This window comes from Dermacentor albipictus, chromosome 1 (genome assembly GCF_038994185.2).
Source record: "Dermacentor albipictus isolate Rhodes 1998 colony chromosome 1, USDA_Dalb.pri_finalv2, whole genome shotgun sequence".
In the NCBI taxonomy this organism is placed as follows: domain Eukaryota; kingdom Metazoa; phylum Arthropoda; class Arachnida; order Ixodida; family Ixodidae; genus Dermacentor; species Dermacentor albipictus.
The window spans coordinates 348067575-348090876 of record NC_091821.1 but is presented as its reverse complement, the minus strand read 5'-3'; the positions used below and the strand labels follow the sequence as shown (position 1 = coordinate 348090876).

The following is a 23302-nucleotide window of genomic DNA, read 5'->3' as shown; positions in this document are numbered from 1 at the left end:
AGATCAGACAGTTCGGTGGTCCGGTAGTGTAAATAGTCACGGTGCCGACAAAGGAGCACAGGGCCGGCAGCACCGTCAGACGGGCGGCACCAGACCTGAAGTAATCACTATTCTGAAATCTGTAGCTGAAACTGAGAATGGTGACCAAGAACAAGAGACACAATTATGGCCAGCATGCAATCGTCTGCTGGTACCAGCGGACGATCCTGGAGTCGCGACGAAACTTCGGCGCCCCTGCTGAAATATATAACAACAACAGAGCATAAGTTAGTTAATGTAAAAGTAAAGAAAATGGAGTCTTGAAAGAAGATGCGGGCATAAGAGAAAGAAGAGACATAACTTTAAATAAATAATTAAAGCTTTGGGTTAAACTTCTGCAAACTGTGTTGTTAATTGAATGTTCATCTCCTTTCCTTTCAAGAAGAGGTTAGCCGCGACTAAAGGCGGATAAGCTTGACGAGGTCTCGCCTCTCTTGCAACATAGTCGATAGAGAAGTAGTAATGAAACAATGAATAAAATTTCCACTGCACAACTCGTATCGCGATACACGAAGAACTGAATATACAAAAGTGCACTTTAGCGTGGATAGCAATCAATAAAGTGTATGTATTAAAAGAGTGCGTACATAATATAAACGACACGCAATGCACGAATAGAATACAATTTGAAGATTTACTAAGGGCCGAACAATGAAATGTTCCTTACCTCAGTAAGGAAGCCTGCATTGCGGTGAGGCCACCTTATGCCACTCTGATAGCTTCCTTACTGAGGGACCCTCGGTGAAAGCTTCCTTGATGCTTCCTCAGAGTAAGGAAGCTCCGAAGCTTCCTTCATGCGTCCTCACGCCGTTCCTGGCCCTGAACGAGCGCTTGACCTCGCTGCTTAGCTACGTGACGCTTACTTGCGCATGCGCGCTGTCGCTCACCTGCGGAGAAGCGCGAGCATGGTACGTCTTGCCAGGCATCTTCGTTTCAGTTACATGTGTGGCATGACAGCGCTGCTAGGCGTTGCTAGGCGTTGCATGACGCCGGCGTGCCAGCGTTGCTGGAGCACATCAAGTTTTTCACTGTGATGCGGTACTTTTCTTGCGCTTAGTGAACAAAACTAGAAGAAAGCGTCCACGCATCTCTACATTAGCTCTTCAATTTAAAAATTGTGCCACGATACAACATTTTTTTATTGAATAATGGTGTTAGCGTAAAGCTTTTAAGCGATAATCTCGAACCCAGGCATGGCGGAAACCGCTCCCCACGTGAGGACGGGTGAAGGGAGCTTTCAGAGTATGCTTGCTTCCTCCATCGGTCCTTCGCTGTAAGGAGGCCTCACGTAAGGTTAGGAAGCGCTCGAAGGAAAGGAACGTTTCATTGTTTGGGCACTAGAAAAATCGTAAGTGATAGCTCCCTCCCCTCACCCCCCCCCCCCAACACAGGAAAAAAAAATCTTATACCCATAATAGTCAAACAGGGAAATATAAATTGTGTTATGGACAACAAAGATAACTTCGAATTTCCTGTTCCCTGACACACTTTTTAAAAGCTTTTGTGGGTTAGATCAATCCAACACCGAAAAAAAAAGTTTCTGTACAAACAAACGACGCTTTGCTTAATTGTATTAGCCACAGTAAATAGGAGTGACGCCCTCTCGCGATTGAAGTCACGGGCCAGGACGACCTCGGCCTGAAGTTCAAATCGATTTTTTTTTTCAAAACCGCGTGACTCGTGAAATATTTAGGCTTAAGTATTGCAGTGCAGAGGTGCGCAGCAGCTCTGCATTGCATCGCTTGAAGGGCGAATCGTTGACAGCGACAGCAAGGTTCAGCGTCGCTCTTGAACTACTCGGACAGTGGGCGTGGCTGCCCCATGTTGACACGACGCAAGGTAACTCGTGTGTTCGTGTGCAGAAAGAACAGCACCCCAGCATCTGCCAGGCATCTCACAACGCTCGCGTGATCTGCGCCGCCAAGCAGTGTCGTTGCAGGCGCCGCACTTCGATGGTGCACGAGTTGCAGACCATCGGCGTTATTCAGCGCCGAAAGTGTCGAACCGAAACTCTCTTTGTTCCGGTACGGCGAAAATGCTTTAGCTCCGGAGCGAAAAAAAATTACAGTTCAAATCGGTTCAAGTTCCTTTGCATAACGGAAGAGTATTTACAGCAAAAATTATTTTGTAATTGTAATAGGAAAACATTACGCAAAATGGAAACCTAACGCCAATTACCAGTACGTAACATGGTAAAATATTACGCAAAATGGAAACATAACACCAATTAACAGTACGTATCAAGGCTATAAGTCACAGAAAATTGGCTAACTTAGACAATTCCATTCTAATACAGTACACGGGAAAAAGGAAAACTAAAAAGCATCAGTTTTAGCAAAATACGGGGGTGAAAGAATTAATGGGCTTGATGACATGATGTGCTGATGTGAAGCTGCGTAACGACGTAAGATCCAAGATTAACGAGTAAGATCCAAGATGCCACGCAATATGCATCCCATCTACAACGAAGGACGAAGACGAGCCTGGGGTAAAGTTCTGCTCGCCAGAGCCCGCTTGAACAAGGATCGAACATGCTTTGTAGACGCTGCTTCATATGCTCAAGAAGAAGCCTTCCCCTCAGTGGGCATCGACTGTGATTCCAAAGTACTCAGCTGCGCTACCATTCGCACTTCTAGTTACAGCGTTGCAGAGCAGGTTGCTATTACTCTTGCATTGACGGACAGTGTACATGACACGATTTATTCAGATTCCAAGGCCGCTGTCAGGGCCTTTCAGATGGGAATGGTGGCTCCCCAGGCCTTACGTATCATCCAAAATGCTAAAGACATCAAACATAACTCATTGGCCTGGTTCCCTGCGCACCTTGGAACTATTGAGGGTGCTTCGCTCAACCCCAACGAGGAGGCGCACTCGGCTGCACAAGATTTGACTGACCGTGCGCCGGGTAACGCGTCCTCTCCTGGGCGACCCGAAGCCCTCTGCTCGTACAGCAAGATCTGCAAACATAATTATCTATCAAGAAGACTCCTGCGCACTCCTCGATGTACAGGGCCCAGGCAGTCACTCTCAGACTTCTGCAGACAAGCACTTATCCGAGCCAGACCTCTCAAATCCTGGCAGTCCAGAGGGCTCGCGAGGGGGCCGTCAGGTTTCACGTGATGGTCCCCGAGTGGGCCTAGCCAGGTGACGTTGAGTTTACTCGCGTCTATTGTGAACCAAATAAAGTTGTTTCACTCACTCACTCACAATATGCTCTAGAAGCTTACACGGAATGCATATTAAAGGTATCGGTTCATGGCCAAATCGCGGTTACATGACTTAATTTATTCAGAATTCATATATTATATTCCATAATTTACTTCTCAACCTTTGTATGGGGAACAACCACGTAAACTAACTATAACAAGCTAATTCTTCTTCAAAAGAAAACGTTGTGTGTATTTGAAATTTACGGTGGAAATGCACGGGGCCTACGAACTGTGGGCTCACTCTACGTCTCCCCGCACGGCGTCGCCAAGTATCCCCCCCGAGAAGTGGAGCTTCACGACGGCGTACGGTGATAGACCCACCGCAGGTTCGAGCACCGAGTCGAAAGGCCTGGCCGGTTCTGGCCGTACGTATGGGCGCTCTCCCAGGAACACGAGACGTCCAAGGCATTTAATGCGTTTATTGATTACAATATGGCCGGCACGTACCAGACTACATCCAAACACACGGAGCACACTCGGCGTCCCCCCCCTCTCTCCCTATGGCGGGGAAGGCAGGTTCCACCCAGCGTCGAACAATGGTTCGCACACGCGGGCCGAAATGCGTTCGCCAACACTACCTAGCGCTTCCCGTCACCGACACCGGTCAGCAACGGTTCGGACACGCAGAATGTGACGCACCGAGCGCCTGCGACTGCCGCAAGGGCGGAACGCAGAGCCACTCAGCAAGCCACACTTACGCAAGCTGACAAAGCACGTGGACGTCTCCAGGCCGGGGGCGTTGGGGACACAAATAGCTGGTGGCTCACGTACGTTGCCGCTTGCCTCTCGTGACCGGAGCTCGTCCCTGCCGCAGCTCGACCCTCCCGCGCACGACGATCGTCCCCATTCGGGGCTTCTTCCCTACGTCACGTCCCACGACCCAATCGGAGGGCCGCGTAGCATGACGTCGGGGGACGCGGCCGCGACGCTCGGGGACAGCGGCGTGCGGTCGAGGGGAAGGCACTTAAGGGGGGGGGGGGGGTTTCCTCGCAATGGCGAATCAGTCGGGAGCCGGAGGCACAGCAACGACTGTGCCCCGGTAGACCAAAGGAACTCCCACATCCCTCTCCCCTTAAATGTCCCTACCAGCTGAGAAATCAGCCGCCGGCATGTAACCCAAAGGAAAAGTCCCCCGTATCAGCCACCATTAGACATTGCAAGGACGGCTAACCTCCTGCCTCCGTTCCAGCCATTAAACACATATTAAAGAAATGAGAACGTTACAATCAGGGCAGCTACACTAAGAGCATAATTATATAACACGTACAGCAAACCCAATGATAATCGCGCACAACCAAATAACTCAAAGGGAACTGTATAAAGCACTGCCCCAAAATATCACTAGAATAAATGCACTGTCTGCTAGAAAACACACACACACGCACTCACATAGACACACACTCACAAATAAACATAAAAGAAGGGTAAAGAACCCCACCTAGAAAATAAAACGGCAAGACGTCCCCGGAGCCTTAGCGCTCAGTCCCGAACGTCTCATTCCAAGGCCGTCGCGGGCACTTGGTCGCCGGCCACCACGTTCGGATGTGTTTGTCTCTGCGAAATAATCCGTCGCTCTCTGTGGGCTGCCTCTTCATCGTCTGGAGCCCCCTGACGAACGAGCACTGCGAATCCGGGGTCCTCCCGCATCCTCTGCCGGCACAATTGGGCCAGCTCGCCGTCTTTCATCGCCGCCGCCGCGCCAGAAGGCACCGGGGAATCTCGCGCCGCACTCTTCCCCCTCTCCTCCACGTTGGACGCCAAAATGTGGGCTCACTTTACGTCTCCCCGCATGGCGTCGCCAAGTATGACGAACGTAATTAGAGGTTACATTCTTGTACAGAAACGAAACACCGCTGAATGAGTCTCTGGTGGCTTCATTAAAGAAGCTCCTCATTGGCCGGGTGACACGACCACAACTTCCTTGAGGTTGAACTAGTCTAGCGCTCCCTTATCCTAAAGGAGTTCGCGGGTGCCCGTGGGACAAAGGTATAAAAGGCGTCACTCGCTGTTTACTTGCTCGTTCGCGTGTTTGTTTGCAGCGCTGGTTCTTCGTACGGCGGGGAGCGTCCGCAATATGTTTGCACCCTGAATCCCCATCCCCCCAAGAAGTGGAGCTTTACGACGGCGTACGGCGATAGACCCACCGCAGGTTCGAACACCGAGCCGAAAGGCCTGGCCGGCTCTAGCCGTACGTATGGGCGCTCTCCCAGGCACACGAGACGTCCAAGGCAGTTAATGCGTTTATTGATTATAATATAGCCAGCACGTACCAGACTGCATCCAAAGACACGGAGCACACTCGGCAGCTCCCCCCCCCCCCCTCCCTATGGCGGGGGAAGGCAGGTTCCACCCAGCGTCGAACAATGGTTCGCACACGCGGGCCGAAATGCGTTCGCAAGCACTACCTAGCGCTTCCCGTCACCGACACGGGTCAGCAACGGTTCGGACACGCAGGATGTGACGCACCGAGCGCCTGCGACTGCCGCAAGGGCGGAACGCAGAGCCACTCAGCAAGCCACACTTACGCAAGCTGACAAAGCACGTGAACGTCTCCAGGCCGGGGGCGTTGGGGACACAAATAGCTGGTCGCTCACGTACTTTGCCGCTTGCCTCTCGTGACCGGAGCTCGTCCCTGCCGCAGCTGGACCCGCCCGCGCACGGCGATCTTCCCCAGTCGGGGCTGCTTCCCTACGTCTCGCCGCACGACTCCATCGGAGGGCCGCGTAGCATGACGTCGCGGCAGGGTCGCGTTATTCGCTATTGCGAGATTTCGTCGCAATGGCGAATAAGTTCGGAGCCGGAGGCACAGCAACGACTGTGCCCCGGTAGACCAAAGGAACTCCCACAGAACAAAACCATTGTTCTTTTTTTCGGCACTGGGCAGTGTTCTTTTCAATATACACAATGCTGAATGTAGATTACGTTTTTTTAGTTTGAGTTATTAGAGTGGATTTACGAAAATTCTCGTTATTACGACTGGTACACTCACAGTTCAACCGCGTACCAGATCCGACAGCTTAGGCAAAGAGTGCCGGATATACACCAACAATTTATGGACGACGTACGTTCAGAAAATGTGTATTTCAAGAATAAATGCAGGTACTTCCTGATCACTAATGACATGTTGTTTTGCACGTTTCCAGCCTGGCTTAGCATTGATGTGTTTTACCACAGTAGATTAAGTGTTTGATTCATGCGGACTCCTTTTGCGACATGAAATGTTGTCCTGCTGTTATTTACAGTTTGTGTGTATGTACTTTAAGAACACGCACACACGCACATTCGAGTCTCTATAATTTGCACAGTTTATCTACCATATTCATCACACCTTACCAATTCTTTGCGTTGTGCCTCGTTGCATTGCGAGAGAAGTTTCCGATCACCTTTTTTTATGCAGTGTATTTCATGCATATATATTTTTTTAGTAATGTTGCATTTCGTAGAGAGATGAGAATACGTTCTTGTACGCAGATAAATTTTTTTGTATTTCTATAATGATGTGGATGATATTTGTACAACTTTGATGTCAACTCCAACAACTGATTGGCACGTTTATTGAGCACTTGTTCTTGACGCATAACGTGACCTGTACAGTTGCATGAACTGATATGAAAATATGTTTTGATGTCACATGCATTTTGTACACGCAGCCGGGGCCAAGCCAGCCAAAATATTGCCTTTACCCACAGCCTCCTCTTAGACTTTGTCTGAGAATCAGATGCAGAGGGAAAAAAATGTTGGAAAATCTTTATTTTTTTCCAATCTTCAGGAGCATTTCCAGAGTCTAAAAAGTAATGTGCAATAATCCTGGATAGCCTGGATTTCTGGTATTGCAATGAGAGAAGTACTTGGTAAGAGTTCTATATTAGTGTTGCATCGAATTGAATTGTGGACCTTGTGCTCAGCAGCCCAACACCATATCAGTGTCAACTACTAGTGTAAACTATAATGGTGTATTAGTGTCAGTGCTAGGGGTTCTACGTTGATGTTGCAGGAAAATTCGTACCAACAAGATGATAAGAATTGCTAGAATCTTGGGTTGTTATCGAATAGTGTGGCGGCTCCAACAACAGAGGCTTGCCCGTATTCTACCACAATTAGTGTGGCGATGAATGCGCACGCGGCCAGCCCCAAGTTGTTCATGCGGAACCTTTCCGGGAGTTCAACGCGCGCGGATAAAACCGCGATGCAGCTCAAGCCCAGACAGTTTGCAAAGAGGAAGCCGTTCCCAAAGAAGAAAGCCGCCCAGCCAATGCGTTTGTCTGCCATACGTCCCATGCTGTAAGCAGCTAATGGCAGCCCGACAATTGACGAAGAAACAAGAAAATCCAGAAAGCTCACTGGTCCAACAGTGTAAATAATCACAGTGTTCACCAACGAACACAGGGCCGACAGCAGCGTCAGGCGGGCAGCCCCAGGCTGGAAGGAATCCGTGTCCTGAGCGCCGTAGTCAAAACAACGAACGATGACCAATAACAAGAGGCACATTAAGACTGACACGGAAGCGCCTACTGGTAGCAGCGCAGGTTCCTGTGGTAGCGACGAATCTTCGGCGTCGCCTGAGTCTGTGCCATCGCTGTTCCTCCTGCGATAAGATATGACATCGGAGATTACTCTTTGTTAATAGTTCTGTAAAAAAATGGCTGTGGCTTAGGTAAGGTTAAGCCCAGGATGCGAAGCATACTAGCCTTTATTTTAGTTGTTGAACCACTGTTTAGCCTGGTGAACTGCTGCTGCTTGGCTATATTTGGTTCGGCTAGACGAAGAAACAACTCATGCATTACTGCTTTGCCTTCAAGAGTGGAACGCGACAGCGTTCCCGTCGACCCGCCAAGGGGTGTAAGACAATGGGCTACAGGGCAGCGACTACGCGCCCCGCATTGGACGCGGTGAGCGTCGAGCAAAGCAGCGTTCGGCGCGGCAACGAAATGTGCGCCTGAGCAAGAGACGCACGCCTTAGAAACAGCTCGTTTCTAAGGCAACACCGCATTCACTAGAGGCGCTTTTGTACCGCTTTGAAGCATCGTACTCGTGGCTCAGTGGTAGCGTCTCCGTCCCACACTCCGGAGACCCTGGTTCGATTCCCACCCAGCCCGTCTTGCAAGAGTTGAGCCAAAGCCACTTCTCCTCTGTCGTGACGTCACGGTGTCACGTGTTTTCAAGGCGACACCGCCGCGCCTGAGGAGTTGGGTTGAGCTCTCGTAATATGCTTCGCATAAAAAAAATGAACTGACGTGGTGAAAATGGCATAGGCATAGTGAGACAAAGAAATAAACGCCGCGGCGAACGATCTAATGGCGCCCGTGTAATGGACCGTACCGAACATAAATACAACGTGTCGCCTTTTTTCGGGGTGGCTTGTATGGGCTGGCGTGTATGGGCAGGCATCACAAGGCAAATCGACAGTGAGCGGCGCTGCGATTTTCAAGACATTGTGTTCATTGGCGAGCGATCGCCACTTTTCCGTATCGCGTATCTCTGTTTCTAGCCTCTTTCGTGAGCGACTCCCGGGTATAGCGCTGTCTAAAAATGTTACGAAACTGATAATGACAGATGGTGATGAATCATATAATTTGTTCTCAAAGCCGCGGTCATGATCATGACTGATGATGATGATGATGATGTGGAAGACGATGATGACGACGGCAAATACGATGATGGTGATGCTGATAAAGGACGGCAAAAAGTTGGAAGGCGATTCCTCCTTTAGTTGATGTCGCTGCAGCGCCGTTTTCATTTTAAATCATACGATGCATAGATCCCATTCTAGTTCCCAACGAGAACTACATAAACTAGGTCGTTTGGCCCCCACTCGCTCAGGAAGACCTATGTCTTTGGTTGACTCAACTAGAAGCCAAGTGTTCTGATGACTTGGCTTTGGCAGTCTATGCTTACCACTGTCAGAAACGGTATCGCGTTCAGATGCTAGGCTCGCCAATATCCCTTTCAGAGCGATGCAACCGCCGGGTCTGGCGTGGAGCACGTCCTGTTCCATTGCAGCGTGTTTGTATCGTGAGAGCAGCTCTGCTGTGGCGGCGCAAAGGGTGAGTCTTCTTCACATTAAGAATTTCTCGGCATTATTTCTCTTAAACGTGGGAAACAAAAATGATCGGCAGAAACTCCATTATTAAAATTCATGTTTTCGAACGTGTTCTGACACGTGATATTAACATATCAGAAGTAATTATAACGTTTACGTGGTTACGTATTTATTCATTAGAAACTAATCAATTAAGAAGACAACATTTATCGAAACGCGTTTATGTTGAAGCTAATAACATACAAATTGGTTTCATTCGAACAGAAGGCCACACTTTTAAAACATGGTGCGTGACAGCTGCGACAACTTGTATACACTGCGTATGCAATGCTTACTGTTTTACTAATGGACTATAGTAGGCCATAGGTGTGAATTGATAAAGAAGTCGGGACTATTATTATTATTATTATTATTTTTATTATTATTAATTCTGTGAACATATTACAAACATCACAAAGAGAAAGAAAAGCGGGCTAGCAATTGTCTCCTAAAAGGGACACTGTGCCCATCCGCTTGCAGAGGAGAGAAAAGAAAGATAAAGAGAAGAGGAAAGAGAAAAAGAGAAAGGAAAAAAGAGCACATGACACAGTCACACGTGATGGTGTGACTCAGGCTGCATCTGCTGTGGATGAGAATGAAAACAACTGTGTGAATAGGAAACAAATTTTAAATAAGGAAGAAAGGAAAGCTAAATAGAAAAATAATTTTAAAAATGCTCTTTGAAGTTTCTGTAATTCGCTTCTAAGCATGTGCCAAGCATGCTGTAGCTGTGAAACTGAAAACAAAATGCGCCCCCCCCCCCCCCCCATCTCGAGTGGACATTTCTTGTCCACTCGAGAAACCATAAAGAGAGCAGTTGCTCGAAAAATTAAATATTGCGCATGAGTTACACAGGCAGCTGCCCTTGATAGAAACTGAGAACTTCCATTTGTATAAAATGTTTCAAATAGCTATAGATTTCTTTTTTAAAATTTTCGCTCCAGTCATGTGTATCTTCAAAAATGTTTCTTGTTGATACTTTTATTCCGTCGTTTTGCTTTGTTTTGTGGCCACGCCATTTTCAGTATCTGATTAGACAGCAGTGATGCAGTGCTGCTTTCCGCCACATGGTGGCGCTGTAGCCGCTGACGGCCAATAGCAGGCACCCAGACAGGAACGTAGGGAATGTCGACGGTTAAGAATAGCTGGATTCAAAGCTGATAGGAATGTTAATTAGTCAGCGGTCGAGATAAGCTAAATACGTCTAGAGCATTTGTGGGAAAAAAGATAGTAAAAAAGAAACAGGGAAGTAATGGAGCCGGCGTCATTACAGACATAGGTAACTTTTCAACACAGCTAGAGATATGTGTTTTATTGCAGACAAACATTATAGCTTGGTAGAGATAAGCAAAATGCTAGACTGCAATAGATGCAGTACATACAGGCTGATTAGTTGAAACACGCTAGGTGACTATTTCTCACCACCCCTCTGAAACCTTTGAACACGGTATGCCATTATAAAACATCGTCATTATCATCATACTAATCGTAATCATAGCAGCAGCAGCAACGGTAGAGTGCTTCTAGTTCACTGTAGTAGCGGCAGCAACGATAGATTACAATAAAATATGGATAGTTAGTTAGTGAGGCAGTGAGGTTGAAGTGTACTGTCTGTGTATGTGGACAAGCTGCACACTTATCGCGGAACCAGAAGACTTAACCTTTAGTTAACCAATTCAATTTTTAAAGCAGCTGGCTGCAGCGACGATTATTTCCAGCACGAATCACGTTTTCGAGTCTTCCACTCAGGCGCTGCAAGTCGCATGTTTTGTAGAAGCATTTTGAGGTGCAGTGCAGCGGCTTCGCCACTATTACTTCTATACTTGCCATCGCTGCTTATGTCGCTTGCTTTAGAGGGTGCGCGACGCCAAGAACCTTGGCTACCTTGCAGTAGGTACGTGCAAACACAACGAATACACAATATCAATGGTAATCATGCAAAGAAAACAATTATTGGTGAATTTTCAGCATAGACTATACAGGCAAGCGCACTGTCACGTACATGTTCGATTACATAAGCATATAGCATTACCGGCATAGACAACCACAGCGCTGCGCAGGGGCGCTGCGGTGCCAGTTGCGGACGCCATCTACAGTTAAAAATCTATAACGACCATTGGTATTGGCGGCGAGGAGTTACGGAGTCGCCCTCTATCGGAAGCGCCTCGATGCCGTAGTATGAGGGATCACGTGACACGCTCCTCATAGGTTTTGCTGTCAGCGCTCACTGAAAACACCACGCGCGAGCTCTCCCGGACATTTCTGTAAGTACTTTCGAAACGAGAGAAGTTTCTTACTGTCTAAATAATAATCTTGGGCAAGCTGAAAGCACACAATTGTTTACAGCCACTATCTCTTTACCGAATACGTACAGTGAACGCCACTGCGCACGGTCGCCGCGATGGAGTCTCCCGAACCGGCTTCTTGCGTGAAAGGTAGGTAAACGCTGAGAGCAAACTATGTGAAATATGTTCTTATAGCGTTTGTATAACTAAATGGAGCGTAATAGAATGAAGCCTCAATGCAGCGATCGCGCAGATTCGCAGCGACCGACTGCGCGTCTGCATGCTTGTCCGCGCACTGTTTCGCTTTCTCCGCGCGCGCGTTTTCGCACCGTGCCATGAGCTTTAGGCCGCAGAATATGAGCATTTGACAGTATACAGGCAACCATTGTTGCGTGGGCGCTATCAGAGCTGTTCAAAAATAATTTCATTGTAGAGACTTCGACGCCTACGGGGACTGTGATGTGCCGTCGCGACGATGCAATCTTTTTTTTCTTCTAAATTCTTTGACCTTTCAATACTATTTTTCGAGTTGCGTCGCACTGTATGTTTATCGGCGTTCTCAGCGTGCAATTTCCCGCTGCTCCTTTTTTGTAATCCAGTGCATTAATTCATAACACAAACATGACTATATGCTATGCATTCTTTAAATGTGCTTCTCACCGCTGCCTTTCCACTCCACTGAACTTGGCAGTCTCTATAGTATCGACAAGTTCATAGACCAAACCGTCATGACATTAGTCGGGCAGCGGACTCAGGCGAGCGTCTCAGTGCGCGTTTTGAGAACATCGCAGACCGGGCGCCGTAGCAGAAATCTTCCTCGCGTCTGTGCTTGCTGCATACCCTAGTTGTAGCCGATGACTGCCGGTTTTATCTTTCGCGAGCCAAGCTTCACACAGGTTCTTGTCCTGCGGCTACGTGTGAATAAGGCCGACACCGGACTCCGTCACGTGCGTCCGGCCCTGCGGCACCGAGCAGTAGCCTACCATGTTGCGCGCCTTCAAAGGCAGCCACTACCTATTGTAGTGCTTTCAAGCGTTGTAAAGGAGACACTCGAAGCGGGAAAATTTCGCCACTAAATGAAAACCGCAGCGTACGAGGGAATTTAAACTCGTTTTCAGCTCGCTTCGGCGCGCCCGAAGCAGCCGACGCGGCCGCTATGTCCACGTGATCCCTCCTAGCACGTCACGCCGACGGTGGCGCCAGCTTTTCCAGTGGTGGAGCTCGAGGCCAATAGAGCGTGCGCTCTTTCTCCGTTTCCCTGTACTGCAGAAGCACGATTTCCTGCGCGCGCCGGACTGCGTGCGTTAACGGCGACGGTTTGCCACAACTGCTTTGTGTCGAAGGACATCTACACCATCTGATCTGGATCAAGCTCAAACAATTATTTTCACCGTTCAAACGTCACGAAACAGCAAGAAAAGAAAGAAAGAGAGAGAGAAAGAAAAACATGTGGGAAGGAAATTTGCGCGTGTGTCGAGCTTTTCTTTTTCTTTTTTCGCCTGCTTTTCTAAGCACATCTTAAATGTCTATTAGGCAAACTGTGTTCTGATGAATTTTCGACATAAATGAAGTTTTACCAAAATTGATAGCGTCATATCAGTTCTTTTTTTTATTTTTCTGGTAATGAAATGATTGCAATTGTGGCCTAAATGAAGGCGAATATGAACATTTATGGCAATTTAATGCTTCAAAATAAGCTTCTTATCAGCAAGAGGTTAACATTGAAGACCCTGCAGCGACTGTGGGCATTTATTGATCATCTGTGCGCACTTAGAGATCAGGAAGGCTGTGATATAATTATTCTCACTTTCTGTACTGCGTTTGTTTTTATATGTATGTGTCAGCGCAAGATGAACCAATCATTCACACTATTTCGGGGTTTGACGTCCAGAAGTGGAAAACTGGACTATGAGGACTACTTAGTGAATGCATACGCACTATTTATGTTCGCTACGTGCTGTTCTTGACTGCAGATACCAAGCACAATACACGACCTGTTTTTTTTTTTTGCATTACATCTCTCGGAATGCGGCCGCCGTGGGCGGCAATCGAACCCATGTCATCGTGTCAAGTAGCGCAAGGCTATAGCCACCGAGTGGTTTGTGTTAGTAGAGCAATGGGCTCGAATACGAGTCTATTGATGCAACTTCAATTTCTAATAGCATTCTTGTCAATTTTTATTGCTAGTTTCTTAACTGTCGAAACTGCATATTTCTTCCCGTTTTCACGAAAAAGTAATCTCCTGGAATTGACAGGGCTAGCTTGCACATGAAGATTCTTGTCTGTTTCGTATTCTTCCTGCCACTTATAAGAATCAGCTCCAGCTACTTGAAAGAATCAAAGGGCGAGGTTGACCGCGCACGCGCGGTCGATTGGAGGTGGTAGCGATGGCGGTACAACGACAGAGCTACCACGAAGGCCGTCTAATGTCCTGCTCTAAGTTATTTTAGGGAGGGTGCAAGAATCAAGGAACAACAACGTTGTATTAGCCGTGTCCACAAAATGCAGATGTAAGTACGTCCATCCTTCATCCATACTCCGGTAGCTGGGAGCTGATTGCAAGCTTCCAGGCCGCATATACAAGCTGATTACTGACATGTGTAAGCAATAACACAGATACTGTTTTAGCTGAATGAGTTACCGTAAGTTCAAGCGTGGGAAAAAGAAGTCAAAACGTAATTTGACATATCTCCGAATTGGCCAATGAAGATTCGATTTTCTCTTACCTTTTGCTCATTGCTTCACGTAGAAGGCGGCTCGATTGAACTAGATTCATCCAACAGACGGCGAGCACGCACATCGCCCATATTTTGAAGCCTCCCAATTCAATAAGGCAGGCGTCACTGTGCGTAGTACCAAACTTGAGGACCGGGATGCAGTGTATGCAGTGGAGGCAGATGTTGGTTAGGAAGCCACCGCTGATTATGGCACAGGCCAGGTGGGCCCTGAAGTGAAATGAGAAAATTAGTCAGGCTGTGGTGTTTATTGTGCGTTGCTGATTATAAAAATTCCGGCATCATCTGATTGGTATGAACGTCGACATTAATGCGATATGCACTGAAGCAGTGTAGCGCATTTAGCGTTGAACGCTAACGCACGCAAGGGGAACCTTACGTACAGTAACGTGACGTCCTCAGTCGAAGCGACAGCCGCCCGCTTCTGATCTATCGAGACGTCGGCCTGCATCGTTCGGCTCATTCGTTCCCCACTGATGCTCGTATTGGCTTTAGATTTGTGTGATAATACTTCGACAGCGACATACTGCATGGTGACAAATTGACGTTCTCAATTAACGGCCCAGTAGGCTTAACTCGTGCTGGCTTCGTGTTTTGGAGGGGGCGTTGTTCTCTTGGTGTCTTGGTTATATATTCTCGTTATACGTAATAGAAATTCGGTTGGAAGTCAGCGCTTGTCATCGTACTCTTTCGGTCCTTTTGTCTGTGTACGCGCTGTACTCAAGTTTGTAATTGAATGTCGACTAACCCGTACCCAAACCCTGCTTATAACGAGAGAGTTTGCTCATGTTTACTCGTTTACTGTAGCCGCGTCGAGATGGCGCCAAAGCCTGTCTTTCGCTCATTCGCTTGACTTAATAAGGCACTTGCGGATTCGGGATCGGATTAGCTCGACATTCCATATGGATTTGGCTTGCCAGTATACTGTTTCTACATCTAGATGGCGCCGCATATGTTTGCGTTAACGTTTTGCTCCATTCCGCTGTTCTAAAAGACTAGCCTGTGCCGCGCAATGCAGCCTTTCTTAGGGTTAACGTTGCGTTCCACGCTTACGCTAACGTTAGCGCAGGTACTTAAGAGATCCAGCACCGTTTACGTACAACGCATGCGCAGTGTGGAGTACGCAGCGCTAACTCCTTGCGTATGCCGCTATACGCTATACTAATTAATGCTGTCTAGTATTACCAACGCCGAAACGCGTCACGTATGAAGCGTGTACGCGGCCGGGCTCCTATCCCGCACTTCTTACTGGGCACGCTGCGCCATCTAGAGGCACCGCCGTGAAGTCCGTTCATGACGCGTGTGTGGCTATTGCATATTCATACAAGAGCATGTGAATATATTGTTTGAGAGCACTTTGGAAGTTTGAGGAATTAATGATTCTTTCTGGCAGTTTATTCCAAATTTTGATACCTGTAAACTCTTGAAGATGTACACCATGCACATACATTACTACATAGTGAAAGGTTATAAGTTGACAGTCACTTTAGCGTATAGGCTAAGGTGGATGAAGGGGAAAGCCCGCGTGCTTACGAGACATTAATTAAATTACTTGAAATTCTCACTCGGATGCGTTGTTACTTCCTATTACTTTTCTCCCTCCAAAGGTCTTGGGTTCGAGTGCCTTACCTACCTATATCTTAATTAACGGTGTCTTAATTAGCTTCGCCTCAATGAACACCAAAGGTTGTGGGCTCGACTCCCACCAATGGTCGTTGGTTCTACTCCCACAAAAGGTTGTGGTACCATCAATTTCCGTGCCATTGAATTTTGGTGCTATAACGGCGGACGGTGAATTTTTGGATAACGCCGGACAACGAATTTTTGACCCACGAGGCACTTCAGGCTTTCACCTTAAAATGTTCTGCAGTAACACTTTCAGTTTCGCGTGAAGAAGGATAAACTATGGAAGCGTTAAGCGGATGGTTGTATCTCACGACCGTATAGACACACGTTGATATGCTCTGTTCACGTAGCAGATCAAATGGTAATATGTGATACCGATTGAACAGCGGGGCCGTGCGGTCAGAATGTTTAGAGTGAGCCATAATTATAATCACTCGTTTTTGAAGCTTCCGAATGGGATTTATTATGGTTTTATATGACCACCCCCAAGAATCAATACAGTACCTTAAATTGCTTTCTATAAAATCAAATTACACGAGGCGTAAAACTCGGGCGTCAAAGTACTCGCGAGCTTAAGTTAAGCCATTGCAGCCATATGCTAACCTGGAGCAAACGCTGTTTATGTGATCTTTTCACTGGACTGGACTGAAATATCTATTATGGTCCTGGGCGGCTGGCACGAACATTCAACAACGAAAATAATAACGAATATAAATACGCGTTCTTGTATGTTCCATAGACAACGCCTAGTGCGCACAACAAGGCGTTCTTAAATTCGTTTACTCGTATTTTCGTTACTAAATGTTCGTGGAAGCCGTCCCTGATCTTCCCACTGTGAGTGTTTATTGAAAATCACCCCAAAGTACTTGTAGGCACTAGTTAGTTCCAGTAAGACGTGTCTATCTTTAGGTTTAATGTCGTAGTAGCTAAGACTGGAATACCACATTTAGTTTTATTTGTGTTAATATTTAACTTGTTTGATAAGAACCAGTCCGAAATTCTGCTCGGCTCCATGATTGCTTCTTGATTAAGTTCAGTGATGTCATCCGCTATTACAATGACACAGGTGTCCTATGCGATCATGAGTACTTCTGCAGAGTTTATTCATTGCTGTAGGTCATTTGTGCACAAAAAAAAAAAAAAGTGAGGGGGTCCTAATACGAAACCCTGTGGAACGCCAGTACAAATAATTTGTTCAGAGAATTCAATATTATTGACTTTCATGACCTGAGAAGTATCTTTCATGTAACATAAAATGAAATCGAACACTTTTCCGAGAAACCTATAATAATTAAGTTTATCTCAAAAAATGAAATTATTCGCAGTGTTCAATGCTTCCTTTAAATCAAGAAAGATAACACTGACTAGGTTATTAAGTTGCAATGCCATGTTTACTTTCTGCTTTAATATCATAACTTCAGTAACTGTAGATAACCGAAATCTGACACCGAGGGGGGGCCACCGTGCGCTCTGCCCCACTCACTAACGGAACGCAAATCACCTGAAAGAGGTTCCGGCTCGTTTCGGACAAAGGGAAATGTGACACACGGAAATGCTGTCGAATAGTAATTACCGTTATGCGCTAAAATATTCGGTACTCTACTGTTGCATTCATGTAAATGCGGCTACAGTCAGTGCTCGTAGCGAGGAAAAAAGAAAAGAAAACAAGGAAACGCGACCTCGTGTGGAAATAGGTGTGCACGGAACAGAGCAAAATTTTGAACTAGAAAAAGAAAGACAGATTGAAAAAAAACAATGTGATAAGAGCAATAATTACACCGGGTATCTTCTGAAGTTCCAAAGGTCCAATAAGTACAGTATGAATGGAGAACAGATGAAGTTGCAAGTGTTCATGGGCATCAGGGGCACCGAAATCATTTCGATCAGCTTGTTGAAGACGAGTTCTGAAAATGAAAAAGAAACTGAGGTAAGCTTGGTGGCCAGTATTGGGCACCTTTTCTGAGAGAGAGAAAGAAAACGAAAGGAAAGGCAGGTAGGGTAGCCAGGTTGTACCTGGTTTGCTACTCTGCACTGAGGGAGGAGGAAGGGGACAGAAAGGGAATAGGGAAAGAGATAGAAGAAGGAAAAGAAATTGAACTGTCAGTTAATCAATGACTGACTTAATCAGCCAAAGACACTTCTGCACTCACGCACGCACAAACACAAAAAATTCTATACAAATAGAGACCGGGTGAATGCCAGTATATGTAAAACGATTTACCTATCTTCATTTGACATTAGCATGCACAGGGCAGAATAACCATTACATAGGTTTGATTAAACAGCAAAATTTTCTCGCGTGCTAGTTTTCAGTTACTAGCAAATCGCATTATGTTGCTTCTAGGAGTGGGCGAATATTCTAAATTTCAAACTCGAATTGAATAGCTCTTGCTATTTTATTCGTATTCGATTCGAGAATTGATTATTTCAATTAGCAGAATACTAGCTTCTCTTCGAATATAAGGGATAACAGAATCTATTGGAGTCTCGAGAGAATTAAGGTCGACACAAGTTAGAACTGCAGGAGAACACTGCAGGAGAGCAGTGGTTGTTGCTCACAGGCACTTGTGCATGAGGAAACGCGCGGGAAGATACATAATTTCTAGTCACTCGACAACAATGTCACGCTTTTAAGCAGCCTATGCATTTGAATTTGCGCGTTGTCATTTATGCAAAGCAATTCATGATTTACCCGGACTCACCATATTTACATGCCTTTAAAACGTTGTTCGGGGCTATAGCATCGCACTTGTCCCCTTCGGCGAACACAACAGCGTTCGCATTTGGTGACGTTGCATGCTGTTGCCATGTTATGCTAATAGAGTGAGTGTCATCGAGCGGCAAATAAGGGAAAGTGGTAATATTTCATTTACCGGCTCTTCACTTTACCAGATTGAGAATGGTAATAATGTGAAAAAAAATTGTTGATTCCTCTTTCATACATAGGAATCGGCAGAAGACAGAAGTGAAACGTGTCTTCACAGAAGCTGTTCGTTGCACGCGCTGTAGCACTGCGTGAATCCGCTATCAACCTCAGGCGTTCGCAAACCGTACAAGCGAAACCGAACGTGTTATTAGTAAATCGCTTCGTGAACTCACGGTCCGCTGCAACGAAAGGCGCACAATTTGCGGGTCGGCGACCATGTTGCAGGTTGGCTTGGCGCACGACGTCCCGCTTGCGAGCGGCGTCCTGTTGCGGAGTCTCTTCGGCGAAGGTACGAGAATTTTGATCCGGCTCCGTGGTGTCTCGGGCAGCCAGAGGCCGCAAGGGGGCGCCGAGCAGCGCAGTACTGCTTGCATCGCGCTCTGCGTTTCGATGTGTTTTATGCGAAGCATATTACGAGGGCTCAACCCAGCTCCTCAGGCGCGGCGGTGACCATGAAATCACGTGACACCGTGACGTCACGACAGAGGAGAAGTGGCTTTGGCTCAACTCTTGCAAGACGGGCTGGGTGGGAATCGAACCAGGGTCTCCGGAGTGTGGGACGGAGACGCTACCACTGAGCCACGAGTACAACGCTTCAAAGCGGTACAAAAGCGCCTCTAGTGAATGCGGTGTTGCCTTAGAAACGCGCTGTTTCTAAGGCGTGCGTCTCTTGCTCAGGCGCACATTTCGTTGCCGCGCCGAACGCTGCTTTGCTCGACGCTCACCGCGTCCAATGCGGGGCGCGTAGTCGCTGCCCTGTAGCCCATTGTCTTACACCCCTTGGCGGGTCGACGGGAACGCTGTCGCGTTCCACTCTTGAAGGCGAAGAAGTAATGCATGAGTTGTTTCTTCGTCTAGCCGAACCAAATATAGCCAAGCAACAGCAGTTCACCAGGCTAAACAGTGGTTCAACAACTAAAATAAAGGCTAGTATGCTTCGCATCCTGGGCTTAACCTTACCTAAGCCACAGCCATTTTTTTGGTAGACTAGTGCATCCACCCACGGTACCGAGATACCAGTCGACTCGTGAGGATACAAGGAACACGGGTGTGCTACCCACTTGGCCCTCGGTGACGCTCGTGAAGTCCAGCGATCCTACAAAGCCGGACTACGGGGCAGCGTCGGTAACCCGACGCCAGCTCAGCGCAGCAGCCGGTGCTGCTCCGACGCGTGAGGAACGCGAACGGCAGCAACCGTTCTGCCTGGGCATGGCTACGGGAACGCTTAGCGAACTTCAGACGACGACGAGAATGCAAGGTGAGACAACACCAGCAGAAAACATGGATGCAACAAATGTAGACAGAACAGAAGACGGCATAACAGGCTCCGCTCGCCACAACGCCGGGGAACGCCAGCGGACGGACGACGACTGGCAGACAGTCCTGACACTACGGCAAAAGAAGCAGCAGGCTCGAGAGCGCAAGCGACAAACGGACTCAACGGGCAGCACTAACCCGGCGAAACTAAGGAAACGACGAAGAGGCATACCCAAACTTCCTCCTCTTCCTAAGGATGACTTCAAGATAGTTATCCGACCACACCAGGGACTGCCTTTGAAGACTATCAGCACGCCGGCCCTCGCCGAAGCGATCGTCATGGCCTGCGACTACCAAATACGAGGTGAGCAATTTTTGCTCCGTATAAAGCCCGGCTCCAATATCGCCATACTTTCGACATCGAGTCAGGAGGTCGCGGAGCAGGCACGCCGAGTCCACTCCCTCACTATCAACGGACGTTCGCATGACGTTAACGTATACGCTGCCACCGGAGAGGAAGCTATCCGAGGAGTTATACACGGACTTCCACCCCGAACGCCACCGGAGACCATCATAGCAAACATACGTATACGGACTCAAGGCGTCGAACTTATCCAAGCAAGAATGATCGGAGAAACAAAGAGTGCCGCCCTTACTTTCTGTGGCCCGTCACTACCTCGGGTGGTGTACTACAACGGAGGCGAACTCCTGTGTCATCCTTACCGTGCTACTGTTCAGGTGTGCAAAACATGCCATGGAAAAGGGCATCGGACAGACGTCTGTCCACAGCCGGACCTGCGAGTGTGCCGAATTTGTGGACTCAGAAATCCAGTGGACGGACACCCGTGTGAGCCAAAGTGTGCCTCGTGTGAGGGTGCCCACGTCACCGGGGACCGCAGCTGCCAACGACGCCTCAAGCAACCGAAAAAACCTCAAGTCAGAAAGAGCACTGACAAGTGCAATGAAGGGCAGAAAACACCTCGCTGGTTCGCCTCAGAGGATGAGGAATCGGACTACACAAACGGCCATAGGAGAGACCAACGCGACCGACAGGGAAGGACGAGATCGCCATCTCCACACCGACTGAACGCTCGGTCCAGATCAGCGTCACCTCACCGGAGCAGATCCCGCTCTCGAGCACGAGAGCGCGTCCAGGGAGGAGAAGCAAGACAGACGCGACGATCATCCAGAGAAGCACCGAAGGCGGCCGGCGTTCTGTCAAATCCACAGGTAAGCTGGGCAGCGGTCGCGTCCTCCACAACCAAACCTATCACACAAAACGAGGAATACAAGAAAATAGTTGCCGAAAACAGACAACTTAAGGCAAGCTTGGATAGCATGAAAACTGAACTTGAAACACTTAAACGACAAATGGCAAGCATGATGACGCGCGGAGGAACCCATAAGACAAACGCACCCGCACAACTGTCCAACACACAGACGAACCCAACACAGACCAAACCACTATCACAAACGCAGCCTATATCACAGATGCCTACACCCATCACTCATCTGGAAGGGAAACTAGACAATATGTGCGCACAAATGCAATTATTTTTTGCAGAGCTTCACAATCTTAAACGGTATGTCGACGACTCGCTCAAAGGAGCCAAAAAAACGCGAAAACGTCGTAGCAGCCTAAGCCCGGAGAACCGAGATCCAAAGGTCACCGTAACCACAGACACAGAACATTTCGAGAGCCCATACTCTGGCTAACTCCACACCTACACGCCAAGAGAATCTCGTAATTTGGCAGTGGAACTGCCGATCACTACATAACAAACATGCTGCACTTACACAATATATCAAGGCGGCGCTCGTCCCACCTGACATTATTTGTCTTCAGGAAGTGGGGAAAATGCGGATACCTATTGGGGGCTACCGTTTTTACAGCGATTCGAACTACCCTGAAGTGGCAGCATTGGCCCGCAAGGACCTCACAATCACTGTCGCCATAGCACCTGGCGTAGAAATCCACCACCAAATACTCACCATTTGGCCAGTTAAGAAGGGTCGTCCAAAGTGCCTGATAACCAACGTATATAGCCCACCTAGGGATAAGAGGGCCGATTTTTCATTAATTTTAAGTCACGTATCTACCTTGCTCTCAACGAAAGACCGACTAATCTTTCTCGGAGACTTTAACGCTTGGCACTCCGCATGGGGTTATCAACGCGACACCGCCAAGGGCTTCAATCTACTCCGAGAAACTCAGTCCCACGAACTTGTACTGATTACGCAGCCAGGCACTCCTACAAGGATGGGAAACAGCGTTGCCCGGGACACCACGCCAGACCTCACGTTTGTCAACAACGAGACGGGGGTCACCTGGTGTAACCTGGACGAAACGCTAGGTAGTGATCACTATCTATTGTGTGTCACTGTTAACACAGCTAAAGTTCGACAGCCTCTAGGGGTCGCCAGGCTCACTGATTGGAAAAGGTACAGAGAACGACACCAGGCTGCATCCTCATTTCCAGCCACGGCCGCAGGTTGGACAGCTTTCCTCAAGGAGGCCCATGCTGCCACCACGAGAGAGATCAAGACCACAACGGAAGCACCAGCAGTAGACAGCCACCTCGCCCACCTCTGGGAGGCCCACAGAAGCCTCACCAAACGCTGGAAGCGGCAGCGGCGTAATCGCAAACTTAGGCGCCGAATAGCCCTGCTGGCAAACGAAGCTAACACCTATGCGCAGGAGCTGAATAATCAAAATTGGCGCAGCTTCTGCGACTCTCTCAGAGGCACCCTCAGCACCAAGAAGACCTGGGCCATTCTTCGGTGCATGTTAGACCCAACTAGCACGCGCACCGAGACGTCTAACGTCATGCGGCGGCTGTTAGGAGAATACAAGGGCTCAGAACAAGAACTACTCGAGCACCTAAAACGCACCTACACCGGCGCTGCCCAGACATCTTCAAGCGTTATGAGAGAATACCAAGGACAGGATAACTCGAGCTTGGACGCCCCCATCACCTTCTCGGAGCTCTACGCAGCAGCACAAACCTTCAAGAAGAACACGGCTCCTGGACCCGACCAAATCACCAACGCAATGCTGCGCAACCTTAGTGACGTAGCCCTACAGCACTTAGTCGACTTCTTCAATGAACAGGTCTGGCGACCGGATGGGAGACTACCGCGAGAAT

At 48.1% G+C, this 23302-nt stretch overlaps 1 protein-coding gene across 1 annotated transcript; it reads right to left on the bottom strand.

The window, feature by feature from the left end:
• Positions 1-6768: 6768 nt before the first annotated feature.
• LOC135897894 (uncharacterized) lies at positions 6769-19291 on the bottom strand. The gene is made up of 4 exons (XM_065426610.2): positions 19073-19291; positions 17751-17877; positions 14339-14557; positions 6769-7833 (listed from the first exon to the last, which is right to left on the bottom strand). Exons 2-4 carry the CDS (start codon positions 17849-17851, stop codon positions 7275-7277), a joined length of 879 nt encoding a protein of 292 aa, XP_065282682.1. The 5' UTR covers positions 17852-17877; positions 19073-19291; the 3' UTR covers positions 6769-7274.
• Between the last annotated feature and the right edge of the window lie 4011 nt (positions 19292-23302).

What these genes read in the sequence shown, in the direction of transcription:
- LOC135897894 (XM_065426610.2), bottom strand. Translation starts at nt 17,851, where the DNA reads ATGATTTCGGTGCCCCTGATGCCCATGAACACTTGCAACTTCATCTGT. An exon ending in AACTTCAGAAGATACCCGGT is followed by an intron (nt 14,558 to 17,750) that starts GTAATTATTGCT and finishes ATTTCACTTCAG; the next exon opens with GGCCCACCTGGCCTGTGCCA. An exon ending in CGTGAAGCAATGAGCAAAAG is followed by an intron (nt 7,834 to 14,338) that starts GTAAGAGAAAAT and finishes ATCTTATCGCAG; the next exon opens with GAGGAACAGCGATGGCACAG.